A 22,940-nucleotide genomic window follows, 5' to 3' on the forward strand; every position below is an offset into this window, starting at 1 on the left:
GTGATATATACAGAAGAGGGCTATGATCCTTCCCCTCCTCCTGCAGGGTGATATATATATAGAAGAGAGCTATGATCCTGCCCCTCCTCCTGCAGGGTGATATATACAGAAGAGAGATATGATCCTTCCCCTCCTTCTGCAGGGTGATATATATATAGAAGAGAGCTATGATCCTGCCCCTCCTCCTGCAGGGTGATATATACAGAAGAGAGCTATGATCCTGTCCCTCCTACTGCAGGGTGATATATACAGAAGAGAGCTATGATCCTGCCCCTCCTCCTGCAAGGTGATATATATACAGAAGATAGCTATGATCCTGCCCTTCCTCCTGCAGGGTGATATATACAGAAGAGAGCTATGATCCTGCCCCTCTTCCTGCAGGGTGATATATACAGAAGAGAGCTAAGATCCTGTCCCTCCTCCTGTAGGGTGATATATACAGAAGAGAGCTATGATCCTGCCCCTCCTCCTGCAGGGTGATATATACAGAAGAGAGCTATGATCTTGCCCCTCCTCCTGCAGGGTGATATATATACAGAAGAGAGCTATGATCCTGCCCCTCGTCCTGCAGGGTGATACATACAGAAGAGAGCTATGATCCTGCCCCTCCTCCTGCAGGGTGATACATACAGAAGAGAGCTATGATCCTGCCCCTCCTCTTGCAGGGTGATATATACAGAAGTGAGCTATGATCTTGCCCCTCCTCCTGCAGGGTGATATATATACAGAAGAGAGCTATGATCCTGCCCCTCCTCCTGCAGGGTGATACATACAGAAGAGAGCTATGATCCTGCCCCTCCTCCTGCAGGGTAATATATACAGAAGAGAGCTATGATCCTGCCCCTCCGCCTGCAGGGTGATATATGCAGAAGAGTGCTATGATCCTGCTCCTCCTCCTGCAGGGTGATATATCTAGAAGAGAGCTATGATCCTGCCACTCCTCCTGCAGGGTGATATATACTGAACAGAGCTATGATCCTGCCCCTCCTCCAGCAGGGTGATACATACAGAAGAGAGCTATGATCCTGCCCCTCCTCCTGTAGGGTGACACATATATAGAAGAGAGCTATGATCCTGCCCCTACTCCTGCAGGGTGATATATACTGAAGAGAGCTATGATCCTGCCCCTCCTCCAGCAGGGTGATATATATAGAAGAGAGCTATGATCCTGCCCCTCCTGCTGCAGGGTGATATATATAGAAGAGAGCTATGATCCTGCTCCTCCTCCTGCAGGGTGATATATACAGAAGAGAGCTATGATCCTGCCCCTCCGCCTGCAGGGTGATATATACAGAAGAGAGATATGATCCTGGCCCTCCTCCTGCAGGGTGATATATACAGAAGAGAGCTATGATCCTGCCCCTCCTCCTGCAGGGTGATATATACAGAAGAGAGCTATGATCCTGCCCCTCCTCCTGCAGGGTGACACATATATAGAAGAGAGCTATGATCCTGCCCCTCCTCCTGCAGGGTGATATATACTGAAGAGAGCTATGATCCTGCCACTCCTCCAGCAGGGTGATATATATAGAAGAGAGCTATGATCCTGCCCCTCCTCCTGCAGGGTGATATATACAGAAGAGGGCTATGATCCTTCCCCTCCTCCTGCAGGGTGATATATATATAGAAGAGAGCTATGATCCTGCCCCTCCTCCTGCAGGGTGATATATACAGAAGAGAGATATGATCCTTCCCCTCCTTCTGCAGGGTGATATATATATATATAGAAGAGAGCTATGATCCTGCCCCTCCTCCTGCAGGGTGATATATACAGAAGAGAGCTATGATCCTGTCCCTCCTACTGCAGGGTGATATATACAGAAGAGAGCTATGATCCTGCCCCTCCTCCTGCAGGGTGATATATATACAGAAGATAGCTATGATACTGCCCCTCCTCCTGCAGGGTGATATATACAGAAGAGAGCTATGATCCTGCCCCTCTTCCTGCAGGGTGATATATACAGAAGAGAGCTATGATCCTGTCCCTCCTCCTGTAGGGTGATATATACAGAAGAGAGAAATGATCCTGCCCCTCCTCCTGCAGGGTGATATATACAGAAGAGAGCTATGATCCTGCCCCTCCTCCTGCAGGGTGATACATACAGAAGAGAGCTATGATCCTGCCCCTCGTCCTGCAGGGTGTTATATACAGAAGTGAGCTATGATCTTGCCCCTCCTCCTGCAGGGTGATATATATACAGAAGAGAGCTATGATCCTGCCCCTCCTCCTGCAGGGTGATATATATACAGAACAGAGCTATGATCCTGCCCCTCCTCCTGCTGGGTGATATATACAGAAGAGAGCTATGATCCTGCCCCTCCTCCTGCAGGGTGATACATACAGAAGAGAGCTATGATCCTGCCCCTCCTCTTGCAGGGTGATATATACAGAAGTGAGCTATGATCTTGCCCCTCCTCCTGCAGGGTGATATATATACAGAAGAGAGCTATGATCCTGCCCCTCCTCCTGCAGGGTGATACATACAGAAGAGAGCTATGATCCTGCCCCTCCGCCTGCAGGGTGATATATACAGAAGAGTGCTATGATCCTGCTCCTCCTCCTGCAGGGTGATATATCTAGAAGAGAGCTATGATCCTGCCTCTCCTCCTGCAGGGTGATATATATAGAAGAGAGCTATGATCCTGCCCCTCCTCCTGCAGGGTGATATATACAGAAGAGCGCTATGATCCTGCCCCTCCTCCTGCAGGGTGATATATATATATATATATATATATATATATATATATATATATATATATATATATATATATAGAAGAGAGCTATGATCCTGCCCCTCCTCCTGCAGGGTGATATATAGAGAAGAGAGCTATGATCCTGCTCCTCCTCCTGCAGGGTGATACATATAGAAGAGAGCTATAATCCTGCCCCTCCCCCTGCAGGGTGATACATACAGAAGAGAGCTATGATCCTGCCCCTCCCCCTGCAGGGTGATATATATAGAAGAGAGCTATGATCCTGCCCCTCCTCCTGCAGGGTGACACATATATAGAAGAGAGCTATGATCCTGCCTCTCCCCCTGCAGGGTGATATATATAGAAGAGAGCTATGATCCTGCCTCTCCCCCTGCAGGGTGATATATATATATAGAAGAGCGCTATGATCCTGCCCCTCCTCCTGCAGGGTGACACATATATAGAAGAAAACTATGATCCTGCTCCTCCTCCTGCAGGGTGATATATACAGAAGAGAGCTATGATACTGCCCCTCCCCCTGCAGGGTGATACATACAGAAGAGAGCTATGATCCTGCCCCTCCTCCTGCAGGGTAATATATATACAGAAGAGAGATATGATCCTGCCCCTCCTCCTGCAGGGTGTTATATACATAGAAGATCGCTATGATCCTGCCCCTCCTCCTGCAGGGTGATACATATATAGAAGAGAGCTATGGCCTTGCTCCTCCTCCTGCAGGGTGATATATACAGAAGAGAGCTATGATCCTGTCCCTCCTTCTGCAGGGTGATATATACAGAAGAGAGCTATGATCCTGCCCCTCCTCCTGCAGGGTGATACATACAGAAGAGAGCTATGATCCTGCCTCTCCCCCTGCAGGGTGATATATATAGAAGAGAGCTATGATCCTGTCCCTCCTCCTGCAGGGTGATATATACAGAAGAGCGCTATGATCCTGCCCCTCTTCCTGCCGTGTGATACATACAGAAGAGAGCTATGATCCTGCCCCTCCTCCAGCAGGGTGATATATATAGAAGAGAGCTATGATCCTGCCCCTCCTCCTGCAGGGTGACACATATATAGAAGAGAGCTATGATCCTGCCCCTCCTCCTGCAGGGTGATATATACTGAAGAGAGCTATGATCCTGCCCCTCCTCCAGCAGGGTGATATATATAGAAGAGAGCTATGATCCTGCCCCTCCTCCTGCAGGGTGATATATACAGAAGAGGGCTATGATCCTTCCCCTCCTCCTGCATATATACAGAAGAGAGCTATGATCCTGCCCCTCCGCCTGCAGGGTGATATATACAGAAGAGTGCTATGATCCTGCTCCTCCTCCTGCAGGGTGATATATATAGAAGAGAGCTATGATCCTGCCCCTCCTCCTGCAGGGTGATATATACAGAAGAGAGATATGATCCTTCCCCTCCTTCTGCAGGGTGATATATATATAGAAGAGAGCTATGATCCTGCCCCTCCTCCTGCAGGGTGATATATACAGAAGAGTGCTATGATCCTGTCCCTCCTACTGCAGGGTGATATATACAGAAGAGAGCTATGAACCTGCCCCTCCTCCTGCAGGGTGATAAATACAGAAGAGAGCTATGTTCCTGCCCCTCCTCCTGCAGGGTGATATATATACAGAAGATAGATATGATCCTGCCCCTCCTCCTGCAGGGTGATATATACAGAAGAGAGCTATGATCCTGCCCCTCTTCCTGCAGGGTGATATATACAGAAGAGAGCTATGATCCTGCCCCTCCTCCTGCAGGGTGATATATATTACAGAACATAGCTATGATCCTGCCCCTCCTCCTGCAGGGTGATATATACAGAAGAGAGCTATGATCCTGCCCCTCCTCCTGCAGGGTGATATATATACAGAAGATAGCTATGATCCTGCCCCTCCTCCTGCAGGGTGATATATACAGAAGAGAGCTATGATCCTGCCCCTCTTCCTGCAGGGTGATATATACAGAAGAGAGCTATGATCCTGTCCCTCCTCCTGTAGGGTGATATATACAGAAGAGAGCAATGATCCTGCCCCTCCTCCTGCAGGGTGATATATACAGAAGAGAGCTATGATCCTGCCCCTCCTCCTGCAGGGTGATACATACAGAAGAGAGCTATGATCCTGCCCCTCGTCCTGCAGGGTGTTATATACAGAAGAGAGCTATGATCCTGCCCTTCCTCCTGCAGGGTGATGTATATACAGAACAGAGCTATGATCCTGCCCCTCCTCCTGCTGTGTGATATATACAGAAGAGAGCTATGATCCTGCCCCTCCTCCTGCAGGGTGATACATACAGAAGAGAGCTATGATCCTGCCCCTCCTCTTGCAGGGTGATATATACAGAAGTGAGCTATGATCTTGCCCCTCCTCCTGCAGGGTGATATATATACAGAAGAGAGCTATGATCCTGCCCCTCCTCCTGCAGGGTGATACATACAGAAGAGAGCTATGATCCTGCCCCTCCTCCTGCAGGGTAATATATACAGAAGAGAGCTATGATCCTGCCCCTCCGCCTGCAGGGTGATATATACAGAAGAGTGCTATGATCCTGCTCCTCCTCCTGCAGGGTGATATATCTAGAAGAGAGCTATGATCCTGCCTCTCCTCCTGCAGGGTGATATATATAGAAGAGAGCTATGATCCTGCCCCTCCTCCTGCAGGGTGATATATACAGAAGAGCGCTATGATCCTGCCCCTCCTCCTGCAGGGTGATATATATATATATAGAAGAGAGCTATGATCCTGCCCCTCCTCCTGCAGGGTGATATATAGAGAAGAGAGCTATGATCCTGCTCCTCCTCCTGCAGGGTGATACATATAGAAGAGAGCTATGATCCTGCCCCTCCCCCTGCAGGGTGATACATACAGAAGAGAGCTATGATCCTGCCCCTCCCCCTGCAGGGTGATATATATAGAAGAGAGCTATGATCCTGCCCCTCCTCCTGCAGGGTGACACATATATAGAAGAGAGCTATGATCCTGCCTCTCCCCCTGCAGGGTGATATATACTGAACAGAGCTATGATCCTGCCCCTCCTCCTGCAGGGTGATACATACAGAAGAGCTATGATCCTGCCCCTCCTCCTGTAGGGTGACACATATATAGAAGAGAGCTATGATCCTGCCCCTCCTCCTGCAGGGTGATATATACTGAAGAGAGCTATGATCCTGCCCCTCCTCCAGCAGGGTGATATATATAGAAGAGAGCTATGATCCTGCCCCTCCTCCTGCAGGGTGATACATATAGAAGAGAGCGATGATCCCTGCCCCTCCTCCTGCAGGGTGATATATACTGAAGAGAGCTATGATCCTGCCCCTCCTCCTGCAGGGTGATATATATAGAAGAGAGCTATGATCCTGCCCCTCCTCCTGCAGGGTGATATATACAGAAGAGAGCTATGATCCTGCCCCTCCCCCTGCAGGGTGATATATACTGAAGAGAGCTATGATCCTGCCCCTCCCCCTGCAGGGTGATATATACTGAAGAGAGCTATGATCCTGCCCCTCCTCCAGCAGGGTGATATATATAGAAGAGAGCGATGATCCTGCCCCTCCTCCTGCAGGGTGATATATACTGAAGAGAGCTATGATCCTGCCCCTCCTCCTGCAGGGTGATATATATAGAAGAGAGCGATGATCCTGCCCCTCCTCCTGCAGGGTGATATATACTGAAGAGAGCTATGATCCTGCCCCTCCTCCTGCAGGGTGATATATATAGAAGAGAGCTATGATCCTGCCCCTCCTCCTGCAGGGTGACACATATATAGAAGGGAGCTATGATCCTGCCCCTCCTCCTGCAGGGTGATATATACTGAAGAGAGCTATGATCCTGCCCCTCCTCTAGCAGAGTGATATATATAGAAGAGAGCTATGATCCTGACCCTCCTCCTGCAGGGTGATATATATAGAAGAGAGCTATAATCCTGCCCCTCCTCCTGCAGGGTGATACATACAGAAGAGAGCTATGATCCTGGCCCTCCTCCTGCAGGGTGATATATACAGAAGAGGGCTATGATCCTGCCACTCCTCCTGCAGGGTGATATATACTGAACAGAGCTATGATCCTGCCCCTCCTCCTGCAGGGTGATACATACAGAAGAGAGCTATGATCCTGCCCCTCCTCCTGTAGGGTGACACATATATAGAAGAGAGCTATGATCCTGCCCCTCCTCCTGCAGGGTGATATATACTGAAGAGAGCTATGATCCTGCCCCTCCTCCAGCAGGGTGATATATATAGAAGAGAGCTATGATCCTGCCCCTCCTCCTGCAGGTGATATATATAGAAGAGAGCTATGATCCTGCCCCTCCTCCTGCAGGGTGACACATATATAGAAGAGAGCTATGATCCTGCCCCTCCTCCTGCAGGGTGATATATACTGAAGAGAGCTATGATCCTGCCCCTCCTCCAGCAGGGTGATATATATAGAAGAGAGCTATGATCCTGCCCCTCCTCCTGCAGGGTGATATATACAGAAGAGGGCTATGATCTTTCCCCTCCTCCTGCAGGGTGATATATATATAGAAGAGAGCTTTGATCCTGCCCCTCCTCCTGCAGGGTGATATATACAGAAGAGAGATCTGATCCTTCCCCTCCTTCTGCAGGGTGATATATATATAGAAGAGAGCTATGATCCTGCCCCTCCTCCTGCAGGGTGATATATACAGAAGAGAGCTATGATCCTGTCCCTCCTACTGCAGGGTGATATATACAGAAGAGAGCTATGATCCTGCCCCTCCTCCTGCAGGGTGATATATATACAGAAGATAGCTATGATCCTGCCCTTCCTCCTGCAGGGTGATATATACAGAAGAGAGCTATGATCCTGCCCCTCTTCCTGCAGGGTGATATATACAGAAGAGAGCTAAGATCCTGTCCCTCCTCCTGTAGGGTGATATATACAGAAGAGAGCTATGATCCTGCCCCTCCTCCTGCAGGGTGATATATATACAGAAGAGAGCTATGATCCTGCCCCTCGTCCTGCAGGGTGATACATACAGAAGAGAGCTATGATCCTGCCCCTCCTCCTGCAGGGTGATACATACAGAAGAGAGCTATGATCCTGCCCCTCCTCTTGCAGGGTGATATATACAGAAGTGAGCTATGATCTTGCCCCTCCTCCTGCAGGGTGATATATATACAGAAGAGAGCTATGATCCTGCCCCTCCTCCTGCAGGGTGATACATACAGAAGAGAGCTATGATCCTGCCCCTCCTCCTGCAGGGTAATATATACAGAAGAGAGCTATGATCCTGCCCCTCCGCCTGCAGGGTGATATATACAGAAGAGTGCTATGATCCTGCTCCTCCTCCTGCAGGGTGATATATCTAGAAGAGAGCTATGATCCTGCCACTCCTCCTGCAGGGTGATATATACTGAACAGAGCTATGATCCTGCCCCTCCTCCAGCAGGGTGATACATACAGAAGAGAGCTATGATCCTGCCCCTCCTCCTGTAGGGTGACACATATATAGAAGAGAGCTATGATCCTGCCCCTACTCCTGCAGGGTGATATATACTGAAGAGAGCTATGATCCTGCCCCTCCTCCAGCAGGGTGATATATATAGAAGAGAGCTATGATCCTGCCCCTCCTGCTGCAGGGTGATATATATAGAAGAGAGCTATGATCCTGCTCCTCCTCCTGCAGGGTGATATATACAGAAGAGAGCTATGATCCTGCCCCTCCGCCTGCAGGGTGATATATACAGAAGAGAGATATGATCCTGGCCCTCCTCCTGCAGGGTGATATATACAGAAGAGAGCTATGATCCTGCCCCTCCTCCTGCAGGGTGATATATACAGAAGAGAGCTATGATCCTGCCCCTCCTCCTGCAGGGTGACACATATATAGAAGAGAGCTATGATCCTGCCCCTCCTCCTGCAGGGTGATATATACTGAAGAGAGCTATGATCCTGCCACTCCTCCAGCAGGGTGATATATATAGAAGAGAGCTATGATCCTGCCCCTCCTCCTGCAGGGTGATATATACAGAAGAGGGCTATGATCCTTCCCCTCCTCCTGCAGGGTGATATATATATAGAAGAGAGCTATGATCCTGCCCCTCCTCCTGCAGGGTGATATATACAGAAGAGAGATATGATCCTTCCCCTCCTTCTGCAGGGTGATATATATATATAGAAGAGAGCTATGATCCTGCCCCTCCTCCTGCAGGGTGATATATACAGAAGAGAGCTATGATCCTGTCCCTCCTACTGCAGGGTGATATATACAGAAGAGAGCTATGATCCTGCCCCTCCTCCTGCAGGGTGATATATATACAGAAGATAGCTATGATACTGCCCCTCCTCCTGCAGGGTGATATATACAGAAGAGAGCTATGATCCTGCCCCTCTTCCTGCAGGGTGATATATACAGAAGAGAGCTATGATCCTGTCCCTCCTCCTGTAGGGTGATATATACAGAAGAGAGAAATGATCCTGCCCCTCCTCCTGCAGGGTGATATATACAGAAGAGAGCTATGATCCTGCCCCTCCTCCTGCAGGGTGATACATACAGAAGAGAGCTATGATCCTGCCCCTCGTCCTGCAGGGTGTTATATACAGAAGTGAGCTATGATCTTGCCCCTCCTCCTGCAGGGTGATATATATACAGAAGAGAGCTATGATCCTGCCCCTCCTCCTGCAGGGTGATATATATACAGAACAGAGCTATGATCCTGCCCCTCCTCCTGCTGGGTGATATATACAGAAGAGAGCTATGATCCTGCCCCTCCTCCTGCAGGGTGATACATACAGAAGAGAGCTATGATCCTGCCCCTCCTCTTGCAGGGTGATATATACAGAAGTGAGCTATGATCTTGCCCCTCCTCCTGCAGGGTGATATATATACAGAAGAGAGCTATGATCCTGCCCCTCCTCCTGCAGGGTAATATATACAGAAGAGAGCTATGATCCTGCCCCTCCGCCTGCAGGGTGATATATACAGAAGAGTGCTATGATCCTGCTCCTCCTCCTGCAGGGTGATATATCTAGAAGAGAGCTATGATCCTGCCTCTCCTCCTGCAGGGTGATATATATAGAAGAGAGCTATGATCCTGCCCCTCCTCCTGCAGGGTGATATATACAGAAGAGCGCTATGATCCTGCCCCTCCTCCTGCAGGGTGATATATACAGAAGAGAGCTATGATCCTGCCCCTCCTCCTGCAGGGTGATACATACAGAAGAGAGCTATGATCCTGCCTCTCCCCCTGCAGGGTGATATATATAGAAGAGAGCTATGATCCTGCCTCTCCTCCTGCAGGGTGATATATATAGAAGAGAGCTATGATCCTGCCCCTCCTCCTGCAGGGTGATATATACAGAAGAGCGCTATGATCCTGCCCCTCTTCCTGCCGTGTGATACATACAGAAGAGAGCTATGATCCTGCCCCTCCTCCAGCAGGGTGATATATATAGAAGAGAGCTATGATCCTGCCCCTCCTCCTGCAGGGTGACACATATATAGAAGAGAGCTATGATCCTGCCCCTCCTCCTGCAGGGTGATATATACTGAAGAGAGCTATGATCCTGCCCCTCCTCCAGCAGGGTGATATATATAGAAGAGAGCTATGATCCTGCCCCTCCTCCTGCAGGGTGATATATACAGAAGAGGGCTATGATCCTTCCCCTCCTCCTGCAGGGTGATATATATATAGAAGAGAGCTATGATCCTGCCCCTCCTCCTGCAGGGTGATATATACAGAAGAGAGATATGATCCTTCCCCTCCTTCTGCAGGGTGATATATATATAGAAGAGAGCTATGATCCTGCCCCTCCTCCTGCAGGGTGATATATACAGAAGAGTGCTATGATCCTGTCCCTCCTACTGCAGGGTGATATATACAGAAGAGAGCTATGAACCTGCCCCTCCTCCTGCAGGGTGATAAATACAGAAGAGAGCTATGTTCCTGCCCCTCCTCCTGCAGGGTGATATATATACAGAAGATAGCTATGATCCTGCCCCTCCTCCTGCAGGGTGATATATACAGAAGAGAGCTATGATCCTGCCCCTCTTCCTGCAGGGTGATATATACAGAAGAGAGCTATGATCCTGCCCCTCCTCCTGCAGGGTGATATATATACAGAAGATAGCTATGATCCTGCCCCTCCTCCTGCAGGGTGATATATACAGAAGAGAGCTATGATCCTGCCCCTCCTCCTGCAGGGTGATATATATACAGAAGATAGCTATGATCCTGCCCCTCCTCCTGCAGGGTGATATATACAGAAGAGAGCTATGATCCTGCCCCTCTTCCTGCAGGGTGATATATACAGAAGAGAGCTATGATCCTGTCCCTCCTCCTGTAGGGTGATATATACAGAAGAGAGCAATGATCCTGCCCCTCCTCCTGCAGGGTGATATATACAGAAGAGAGCTATGATCCTGCCCCTCCTCCTGCAGGGTGATACATACAGAAGAGAGCTATGATCCTGCCCCTCGTCCTGCAGGGTGTTATATACAGAAGAGAGCTATGATCCTGCCCTTCCTCCTGCAGGGTGATGTATATACAGAACAGAGCTATGATCCTGCCCCTCCTCCTGCTGGGTGATATATACAGAAGAGAGCTATGATCCTGCCCCTCCTCCTGCAGGGTGATACATACAGAAGAGAGCTATGATCCTGCCCCTCCTCTTGCAGGGTGATATATACAGAAGTGAGCTATGATCTTGCCCCTCCTCCTGCAGGGTGATATATATACAGAAGAGAGCTATGATCCTGCCCCTCCTCCTGCAGGGTGATACATACAGAAGAGAGCTATGATCCTGCCCCTCCTCCTGCAGGGTAATATATACAGAAGAGAGCTATGATCCTGCCCCTCCGCCTGCAGGGTGATATATACAGAAGAGTGCTATGATCCTGCTCCTCCTCCTGCAGGGTGATATATCTAGAAGAGAGCTATGATCCTGCCTCTCCTCCTGCAGGGTGATATATATAGAAGAGAGCTATGATCCTGCCCCTCCTCCTGCAGGGTGATATATACAGAAGAGCGCTATGATCCTGCCCCTCCTCCTGCAGGGTGATATATATATATATATATATATATATATATAGAAGAGAGCTATGATCCTGCCCCTCCTCCTGCAGGGTGATATATAGAGAAGAGAGCTATGATCCTGCTCCTCCTCCTGCAGGGTGATACATATAGAAGAGAGCTATGATCCTGCCCCTCCCCCTGCAGGGTGATACATACAGAAGAGAGCTATGATCCTGCCCCTCCCCCTGCAGGGTGATATATATAGAAGAGAGCTATGATCCTGCCCCTCCTCCTGCAGGGTGACACATATATAGAAGAGAGCTATGATCCTGCCTCTCCCCCTGCAGGGTGATATATATAGAAGAGAGCTATGATCCTGCCTCTCCCCCTGCAGGGTGATATATATATATAGAAGAGCGCTATGATCCTGCCCCTCCTCCTGCAGTGTGACACATATATAGAAGAAAACTATGATCCTGCTCCTCCTCCTGCAGGGTGATATATACAGAAGAGAGCTATGATACTGCCCCTCCCCCTGCAGGGTGATACATACAGAAGAGAGCTATGATCCTGCCCCTCCTCCTGCAGGGTAATATATATACAGAAGAGAGCTATGATCCTGCCCCTCCTCCTGCAGGGTGTTATATATATAGAAGATCGCTATGATCCTGCCCCTCCTCCTGCAGGGTGATACATATATAGAAGAGAGCTATGGCCTTGCTCCTCCTCCTGCAGGGTGATATATACAGAAGAGAGCTATGATCCTGTCCCTCCTTCTGCAGGGTGATATATACAGAAGAGAGCTATGATCCTGCCCCTCCTCCTGCAGGGTGATACATACAGAAGAGAGCTATGATCCTGCCTCTCCCCCTGCAGGGTGATATATATAGAAGAGAGCTATGATCCTGCCTCTCCCCCTGCAGGGTGATATATATAAAAGAGAGCTATGATCCTGCCCCTCCTCCTGCCGTGTGATACATACAGAAGAGAGCTATGATCCTGCCCCTCCTCCTGCAGGGTGTTATATATATAGAAGAGCGCTATGATCCTGCCCCTCCTCCTGCAGGGTGTTATATATATAGAAGAGAGCTATGATCCTGCTCCTCCCCCTGCAGGGTGACACATATATAGAAGAGAGCTATGATCCTGCTCCTCCTCCTGCAGGGTGATATACACAGAAGAGAGCTATGATCCTGCCCCTCCCCCTGCAGTGTGATACATACAGCAGAGAGCTATGATCCTGTCCCTCCTCCACCTGCAGGGTGATACATACAAAAGTGAGCTATGATACTGCCCCTCCTCCTGCAGGGTGATATATACAGAAGAGAGCTATGATCCTGTCCCTCCTCCTGCCGGGTGATACATACAGAAGAGAGCTATGATCCTGCCCCTCCTCCTGCAGAGTAATATATATAGAAGAGAGCTATGATCCTGCCCCTCCTCCTGCAGGGTGATATATACAGAAGAGAGCTATGATCCTGCCCCTCCCCCTGCAGGGTGATATATACAGAAGAGAGCTATGATCCTGTCCCTCCTCCTGCCGGGTGATACATACAGAAGAGAGCTATGATCCTGCCCCTCCTCCTGCAGAGTAATATATATAGAAGCGAGCTATGATCCTGCCCCTCCTCCTGCAGGGTGATATATACAGGAGAACTATGATCCTGCCCCTCCTCCTGCAGGGTGATGTATACAGAAGAGAGCTATGTTCCTGCCCCTCCTCCTGCAGGGTGATATATACAGAAGAGAGCTATGATCCTGCCCCTCCTCCTGCAGGGTGATACATACAGAAGAGAGCTATGATCCTGCCCCTCCTCCTGCAGGGTAATATATACAGAAGAGAGCTATGATCCTGCCCCTCCGCCTGCAGGGTGATATATCTAGAAGAGAGCTATGATCCTGCCCCTCCTCCTGCAGGGTGATATATACAGAAGAGCGCTATGATCCTGCCCCTCCTCCTGCAGGGTGATACATACAGAAGAGAGCTATGATCCTGCCCCTCCTCCTGCAGGGTAATATATACAGAAGAGAGCTATGATCCTGCCCCTCCTCCTGCAGGGTGATATATACAGAAGAGCGCTATGATCCTGCCCCTCCTCCTGCAGGGTGATATATAGAGAAGAGAGCTATGATCCTGCTCCTCCTCCTGCAGGGTGATACATATAGAAGAGAGCTATGATCCTGCCCCTCCCCCTGCAGGGTGATACATACAGAAGAGAGCTATGATCCTGCCCCTCCCCCTGCAGGGTGATATATATAGAAGAGAGCAATGATCCTGCCCCTCCTCCTGCAGGGTGACACATATATAGAAGAGAGCTATGATCCTGCCTCTCCCCCTGCAGGGTGATATATATAGAAGAGAGCTATGATCCTGCCTCTCCCCCTGCAGGGTGATATATATATATAGAAGAGCGCTATGATCCTGCCCCTCCTCCTGCAGGGTGACACATATATAGAAGAAAACTATGATCCTGCTCCTCCTCCTGCAGGGTGATATATACAGAAGAGAGCTATGATACTGCCCCTCCCCCTGCAGGGTGATACATACAGAAGAGAGCTATGATCCTGCCCCTCCTCCTGCAGGGTAATATATATACAGAAAAGAGCTATGATCCTGCCCCTCCTCCTGCAGGGTGTTATATATATAGAAGATCGCTATGATCCTGCCCCTCCTCCTGCAGGGTGATACATATATAGAAGAGAGCTATGGCCTTGCTCCTCCTCCTGCAGGGTGATATATACAGAAGAGAGCTATGATCCTGTCCCTCCTTCTGCAGGGTGATATATACAGAAGAGAGCTATGATCCTGCCCCTCCTCCTGCAGGGTGATACATACAGAAGAGAGCTATGATCCTGCCTCTCCCCCTGCAGGGTGATATATATAGAAGAGAGCTATGATCCTGCCTCTCCCCCTGCAGGGTGATATATATATAGAAGAGCGCTATGATCCTGCCCCTCCTCCTGCAGGGTGACACATATATAGAAGAGAGCTATGATCCTGCTCCTCCTCCGTCAGGGTGATATACACAGAAGAGAGCTATGATCCTGCCCCTCCTCCTGCAGGGTGTTATATATATAGAAGAGCGCTATGATCCTGCCCCTCCTCCTGCAGGGTGACACATATATAGAAGAGAGCTATGATCCTGCTCCTCCTCCTGCAGGGTGATATACACAGAAGAGAGCTATGATCCTGCCCCTCCCCCTGCAGTGTGATACATACAGCAGAGAGCTATGATCCTGTCCCTCCTCCACCTGCAGGGTGATACATACAAAAGTGAGCTATGATACTGCCCCTCCTCCTGCAGGGTGATATATACAGAAGAGAGCTATGATCCTGTCCCTCCTCCTGCCGGGTGATACATACAGAAGAGAGCTATGATCCTGCCCCTCCTCCTGCAGAGTAATATATATAGAAGAGAGCTATGATCCTGCCCCTCCTCCTGCAGGGTGATATATACAGAAGAGAGCTATGATCCTGCCCCTCCTCCTGCAGGGTGATATATACAGAAGAGAGCTATGATCCTGCCCCTCCTCCTGCAGGGTGATATATACAGAAGAGAGCTATGATCCTGCACCTCCTCCTGCAGGGTGATATATACAGAAGAGAGCTATAATCCTGCCCCTCCTCCTGCAGGGTGATATATACAGAAGAGGGCTATGATCCTGCCCCTCCTCCTGCAGGGTGATACATACAGAAGAGAGCTATGATCCTGCCCCTCCTTCTGCAGGGTGATATATTCAGAAGAGAGATATGATCCTGCCCCTCCTCCTGCAGGGTGATATATACAGAAGAGACCTATGATCCAGCCCCTCCCCCTGCAGGGTGATACATACAGAAGAGAGCTATGATCCTGCCCCTCCTCCTGCAGGGTGATATATATACAGAAGAGAGCTAGGATCCTGCCCCTCCCCCTGCAGGGTGATATATACAGAAGAGAGCTGTGATCCTGCCCCTCCCCCTGCAGGGTGATATATAATAGAGAGCTGTGATCCTGCCCCTCCTCCTGCAGGGTGATATATACAGAAGAGAGCTATGATCCTGCCCCTCCTCCTGCAGGGTGATATATACAGAAGAGAGCTATGATCCTGCACCTCCTCCTGCAGGGTGATATATACAGAAGAGAGCTATGATCCTGCCCCTCCTGCTGCAGGGTGATACATACAGAAGAGAGCTATGATCCTGCCCCTCCTCCTGCAGGGTGATATATATACAGAAGAGAGCTATGATCCTGCCCCTCCTCCTACAGGGTGATATATACACAAGAGAGCTATGATCCTGCCCCTCCTCCTGCAGGGTGATATATATAGAAGAGAGCTATGTTCCTGCCCCTCCCCCTGCAGGGTGATATATACAGAAGAGAGCTATGATCCTGCCCCTCCTCCTGCAGGGTGATATATACAGAGGAGAGCTATGATCCTGCCCCTCCTCCTGCCGGGTGATACATACAGAAGAGAGCTATGATCCTGCCCCTCCTCCTGCCGGGTGATACATACAGAAGAGAGCTATGATCCTGCCCCTCCTCCTGCCGGGTGATACATACAGAAGAGAGCTATGATCCTGCCCCTCCTCCTGCAGAGTAATATATACAGAAGAGAGCTATGATCCTGCCCCTCCTCCTTCAGGGTGATATATACAGAAGAGAGCTATGATCCTGCCCCTCCCCCCGCAGGGTGATATATACAGAAGAGAGCTATGATCCTGCCCCTCCTCCTGCAGGGTGATATATACAGAAGAGAGCTATGATCCTGCCCCTCCTCCTGCAGGGTGATATATACAGAAGAGAGCTATGATCCTGCCCCTCCCCCTGCAGGGTGATATATATAGAAGAGAGCAATGATCCTGCCCCTCCCCCTGCAGGGTGATATATATAGAAGAGAGCTATGATCCTGCTCCTCCTCCTGCAGGGTGATATATACAGAAGAGAGCTATGATCCTGCCCCTCCTCCTGCAGGGTGATATATATAGAAGAGAGCTATGATCCTGCCCCTCCCCCTGCAGGGTGATATATACAGAAGAGAGCTATGATCCTGCCCCTCCTCCTGCAAGGTGTTATATATATAGAAGAGAGCTATGATCCTGCCCCTCCTCCTGCAGGGTGATATATACAGAAGAGAGCTATGATCCTGCCCCTCCTCCTGCAGGGTGCTATATATAGAAGAGAGCTATGATCCTGCTCCTCCTCCTGCAGGGTGAGATATATACAGAAGAGAGCTATGTTCCTGCCCCTCCTCCTGCAGGGTGATATATATAGAAGAGAGCTATGATCCTGACCCTCCTCATACAGGGTGATATATACAGAATAGAGCTATGATCCTGCCCCTCCTCCTGCAGGGTGATATATATATATAGAAGAGAGCTATGATCCTGCTCCTCCTCCTGCAGGGTGAGATATATACAGAAGAGAGCTATGTTCCTGCCCCTCCTTCTGCAGGGTGATATATACAGAAGAGAGCTATGTTCCTGCCCCTCCTTCTTCAGGGTGATATATATAGAAGAGAGCTATGATCCTGACCCTCCTCATACAGGGTGATATATACAGAATAGAGCTATGATCCTGCCCCTCCTTCTTCAGGGTGATATATATAGAAGAGAGCTATGATCCTGCCCCTCCTCCTGCAGGGTGATATATACAGAAGAGAGCTATGATCCTGCCCCTCCTCCGGCAGGGTGATACATACAGAAGAGAGCTATGATCCTGCCCCCCCCCCCTCCTGCAGGGTGATACATATAGAAGAGAGCTATGATCCTGCCCCTCCTCCTGCAGGGTGATATATACAGAAGAGAGCTATGATCCTGCCCCTCCTCCGGCAGGGTGATACATACAGAAGAGAGCTATGATCCTGCCCCTCCTCCTGCAGGGTGATATATAGAGTAGAGAGCTATGATCCTGCCTCTCCTCCTGCAGGGTGATATATACAGAAGAGAGCTATGATCCTGCCCCTCCTCCTGCAGGGTGATATATACAGAAGAGAGCTATGATCCTGCCCCTCCTCCTGTAGGGTGACGTAGTGATGTAGATAGCAGAGGACGTTACTACTCACGGGTGCTTCGGACATCAGGATGGGGTGTAACGCCGGGTCAGACTTCAGGTGCTTGTTGAACGTGTGGTCCAGTATTGCCTGGAAGGCGTCCCAATCTTCTACTATAAATATAAGATATAATTAGACACATCAGAGAGTTTACAGTGATATTTGGGTTCAGACATTGTGGGATAGATAGAGAAACACAGTGGATTTGGGGTCACTGGTCGTCCGATCTCCATATAATGGTCGAAGTGTCAAGTCTTTGCTTTCCTTTACTAGATTTTCATTGCATTACATCTTATACTTTAGTCACATCCAGAGCTGCAGTTACAAATTGGCTGTTATATCGTATCCTATGCACAGTAAAGCTTAAGTAACTTCCATTGTACCCACGGACTCATGGGGGTCGGGCACACAAGGCCCTTGGAGCATCCAAAAGTTTGCTGTGTCACATTAGCCATATCCAGAGCTGAATTATGACTGCAACTTTGGATGTGATTGGAGTAAAACCCTGGATGTAACAGTTCTATTGTGACTGTAGCTCTGGATGTGACTGGAGTATAAGACATGATGCAACAGTTGAATTGTGACTGCAGCTCTGGATGTAACTAAAGTATAAGACTGGAGCCAGACTAAAGAACGACTACTCTGATATCTGCAGTTACCATAATCCACCACTAGCGGGCGTACTGAAGAATGACTACTCTGATATCTGCAGCTACCGTCACCAACCACTAGAGGGTGCACTGAAGAATAACCACTCTGATATCTGCAGCTACCGTAACCCACCACTAGAGAGTGCATTGAAGAATGCCTACTCTGATAACTGATGCTAACCTCACCCACCACTAGAGGGCGTACTGAAGAATGACTGCTCTGATATCTGCAGCTACCAACATCTACCACTAGAGGGCACAGTGAAGAATGACTGCTCTGATATCTGCAGCTACCATCATCGACCATTAGAGGGCGCACTGAAGAATGACTGCTCTGATATCTGCAGATACCATCATCAACTACTAAAGGGTGCACTAAAGAATGACCGTTTTGAAATCTTCAGCTACCATCACCCACCACTAGAGGGCGCACTGAAGAATGACTACTCTGATATCTGCAGCTACACTCATCCACCACTAGAGGGCGCATTGAAGCATGACGACTCGAATATCTGTAGCTACCATCACCCACCACTCGGGGGAGCACTGAAGAGTGACTGCTCTGATATCTGCAGCTACCATCACACACCACTAGAGGGCACAGTGAAGAATGACTGCTCTGATATCTGCAGCTACCATCATCGACCATTAGAGGGTGCACTGAAGAATAACCACTCTGATATCTGCAGCTACCGTAACCCACCACTAGAGAGTGCACTGAAGAATGACTACTCTGATAACTGATGCTAACCTCACCCACCACTAGAGGGCGCACTGAAGAATGACTGCTCTGATATCTGCAGCTACCAACATCTACCACTAGAGGGTGCACTGAAGAATGACTGCTCTGATATCTGCATATACCATCATCAACCACTAAAGGGTGCACTAAAGAATGACCGTTTTGAAATCTGCAGCTACCATCATCCACCACCACTAGAGGGCGCACTGAAGAATGACGACTCGAATATCTGCAGCTACCACTATAAACCACTAGAGGGTGCACTGAAGAATGACCACTCTGATATCTGCAGCTACAATCATCCATCACTAGAAGGCGCGCTGAAGAATGACTGCTCTGATATTTGCAGCTACAATCATCCACCACTAGAGGGCGCACTGAAGCATTTCTGCTATGATATCTGCACCTACCATCATCCACCACTAGAGCGTGCACTGAAGAATGACTGCTCTGATACCTGCAGCTACTATTATCCACCACTAGAGCGTGCACTAAAGAATGACTGCTCTGATACCTGCAGCTACCATCACCCACCACTAGAGGGTGCACTGAAGAATGACTGCTCTGATATCTGCAGCTACCATCATCCACCACTAGAGGGTGCACTAAAGTATGACTGCTCTGATATCTGCAGCTACCATCATCCACCACTAGAGGGCGCACTGAAGAATGACTGCTCGGATATCTGCAGCTCCAATCATCTACCACTAGAGGGTGCTCTAAAGAATGACTTCTCTGATATATGCAACTGCCATAACCCACCACTAGAGGACATACTGAAGAATGACCACTATGATATCTGCAGCTACCATCACCCACCACTAGAGGGCGCACTTAAGAATGACTGCTCTGATATCTGCAGCTACAATTATCCACCACTAGAGGGCACACTGAAGAATGACTGCTCTGATAACAGCAGCTACCATCATTCTACACGAGAGGGCGCACTGAAGAATGACTGCTCTGATATCTGCAGCTACCATCATCCACCACTAGAGGGTGCACTAATTAATCACTGCTCTGATATCTGCAGCTACAATCATCCACCACTGGAGGGTGCACTGAAAAATAACCGCTCTGATATCTACAGATACCATCACCCACCACTAAAGGGCACACTGAAGAATGACTGCTCTGATATCTGCAACTACAGGCATTTACCACTAGAGGGAGCACTGAAGAATGACTGCTAATATCTGCAGCTACCATCACTCACCACTAGAGGGCGCACTGAAGAATGACTGCTCTGATATCTGCAGCTACAATCATCGACCACTAGAGCGTGCACTGAAGAATGACTGCTCTTATATCTGCAGCTACTATTATCCATCACTAGAGGGTGCACTGAAGAATGACCTCTCTGATATCTGTAGCTACCATCATCCACCACTAGAGGGTGCACTAAAGTATGATTGCTCTGATATCTGCAGTTACCATCATCCACCACTTGAGGGCGCACTGAAGAACGTCTGCTCTGTTATCTGCAGCTACCATCATCCACCACTAGACGGCGCCACTGAAGAATGACTGCTCTGATAACAGCAGCTAGCATCATCCACCACTAGAGGGTGCACTAAATAATGACTGCTCTTATATCTGCAGCTACCATCAGCCACAACTAGAAATTTAACTGAAGAATGACCATTTTGATATCTGCAGCTACCATCATCCACCACTAGAGGGCGCACTGAAGAATGACTGCTCTGATATTTGCAGCTACAATCATCCACCAGTAGAGGGCGCACTGAAGAATGACTGCTCTGATATTTGCAGCTACACTCATCCACCACTGGAGGGTGCACTGAAAAATGACCGCTCTGATATCTACAGATACCATCACCCACCACTAGAGGGCACACTGAAGAATGACTGCTCTGATATCTGCAGCTACAGGTATTAACCACTAGAGGGAGCACTGAAGAATTACTGCTAATATCTGCAGCTACCATCACTCACCACTAGAGGGCGCACTGAAGAATGACTGCTCTGATATCTGCAGCTACAATCATCCACCACTAGAGCGTGCACTGAAGAATGACTGCTCTTATATCTGCAGCTACTATTATCCATCACTAGAGGGTGCACTGAAGAATGACCTCTCTGATATCTGTAGCTACCATCATCCACCACTAGAGGGTGCACTAAAGTATGATTGCTCTGATATCTGCAGTTACCATCATCCACCACTAGAGGGCGCACTGAAGAACGTCTGCTCTGTTATATGCATCTACAATTATCCACCACTAGAGGGCACACTGAAGAATGACTGCTCTGATAACAGCAGCTACCATCATTCTAAACTAGAGGGCGCACTGAAGAATGACTGCTCTGATATCTGCAGCTACCATCATCCACCACTAGAGGGTGCACTAATTAATCACTGCTCTGATATCTGCAGGAACAATCATCAACCACTAGAGGGTGCACTAAAGAATGACTGCTCTGATATCTGCAGCTACAATTATCCACCACTAGAGGGCGCACTGAAGAATGACTGCTCTGATTTCTGCAGCTACACACATCCACCACTTGAGGGTGCACTGAAAAATTACCGCTCTGATATCTGCAGCTACCATCACCCACCACTAGAGGGCGCACTGAAGAATGACTGCTAATATCTGCAGCTACCACCATCCACCACTAGAGGGTGCACTGAAGAATGACTGCTCTTATATCTGCAGCTACTATTATCCACCACTAGAGGGTGCACTGAAGAATGACTGCTCTGATATCTGCAGCTACCATCACCCACCACTAGAGTGCGGACTGAAGAATGACCACTCCAATATCTGCACCTACCATCATCTACCACTAGAGGGCGCACTGAAGAATGACTACTCTGATATCTGCTGCTGCCATCATCGACCACTAGAGCGTGCACTGAAGAATGACTGCTCTGATACCTGCAGCTACCATCACCCACCACTAGAGGGTGCACTGAAGAATGACTGCTCTGTTATCTGCAGCTACCATCAACCACCACTAGGGGGTGCACTGAAGAATAACCACTCTGATATCTGCAGCTACCATCACCCACCACTAGAGGTTGTACTGAAGAATGACCGTTTTGATATCTGCAGCTACCATCATCCACCACTAGAGGGCGCACTAAAGAATAAATGCCCTGATATCTGCAGCTACCATCATCTGCAGCTACAGGTATTCACCACTAGAGAGAGCACTGAAGAATGACTGCTAATATCTGCAGCTACCATCACTCACCACTAGAGGGCGCACTGAAGAATGACTGCTCTGATACCTGCAGCTACTATTATCCACCACTAGAGCGTGCACTGAAGAATGACTGCTCTGATACCTGCAGCTACCATCACTCACCACTAGAGGGTGCACTGAAGAATAACCACTCTGATATCTGCAGCTACCATCACCCACCACTAGAGGGTGCACTGAAGAATGACGGTTTTGATATCTGCAGCTACCATCATCCACCACTAGAGGGCGCACTGAAGAATGAATGCTCTGATATCTGCAGCTACCATCACCTACCACTAGGGGGTACACTGAAGAATGACTGCTCTGTTATCTGCAGCTACCATCAACCACCACTAGGGGGTGCACTGAAGAATAACCACTCTGATATCTGCAGCTACCATCACCCACCACTAGAGGTTGTACTGAAGAATGACCGTTTTGATATCTGCAGCTACCATCATCCACCACTAGAGGGCGCACTGAAGAATGACTGCTCTGATATCTGCAGCTACCATCATCCACCACTAGAGGGCGCACTGAAGAATGACTGCTCTGATATTTGCAGCTACAATCATCCACCACTAGAGGGCGCACTGAAGCATGACTGCTATGATATCTGCAC

At 49.0% G+C, this 22,940-nt stretch overlaps 1 protein-coding gene across 1 annotated transcript in view; it reads right to left on the reverse strand.

The window, feature by feature from the left end:
- The window catches only part of LOC142729569 (actin-like protein 6B), a 41,100-nt gene that overhangs the window by 12,425 nt on the left and 5,735 nt on the right, over positions 1-22,940 (reverse strand). Inside the window, exon 4 of the mRNA XM_075849254.1 lies at positions 17,726-17,826. Within this exon, the coding sequence (XP_075705369.1) occupies positions 17,726-17,826 (101 nt within the window). The remainder of the gene's footprint in view (positions 1-17,725; positions 17,827-22,940) is intronic.

The sequence above is a fragment of the Rhinoderma darwinii genome, unplaced genomic scaffold, assembly GCF_050947455.1.
Source record: "Rhinoderma darwinii isolate aRhiDar2 unplaced genomic scaffold, aRhiDar2.hap1 Scaffold_721, whole genome shotgun sequence".
Taxonomy (NCBI): Eukaryota; Metazoa; Chordata; class Amphibia; order Anura; family Rhinodermatidae; genus Rhinoderma; species Rhinoderma darwinii.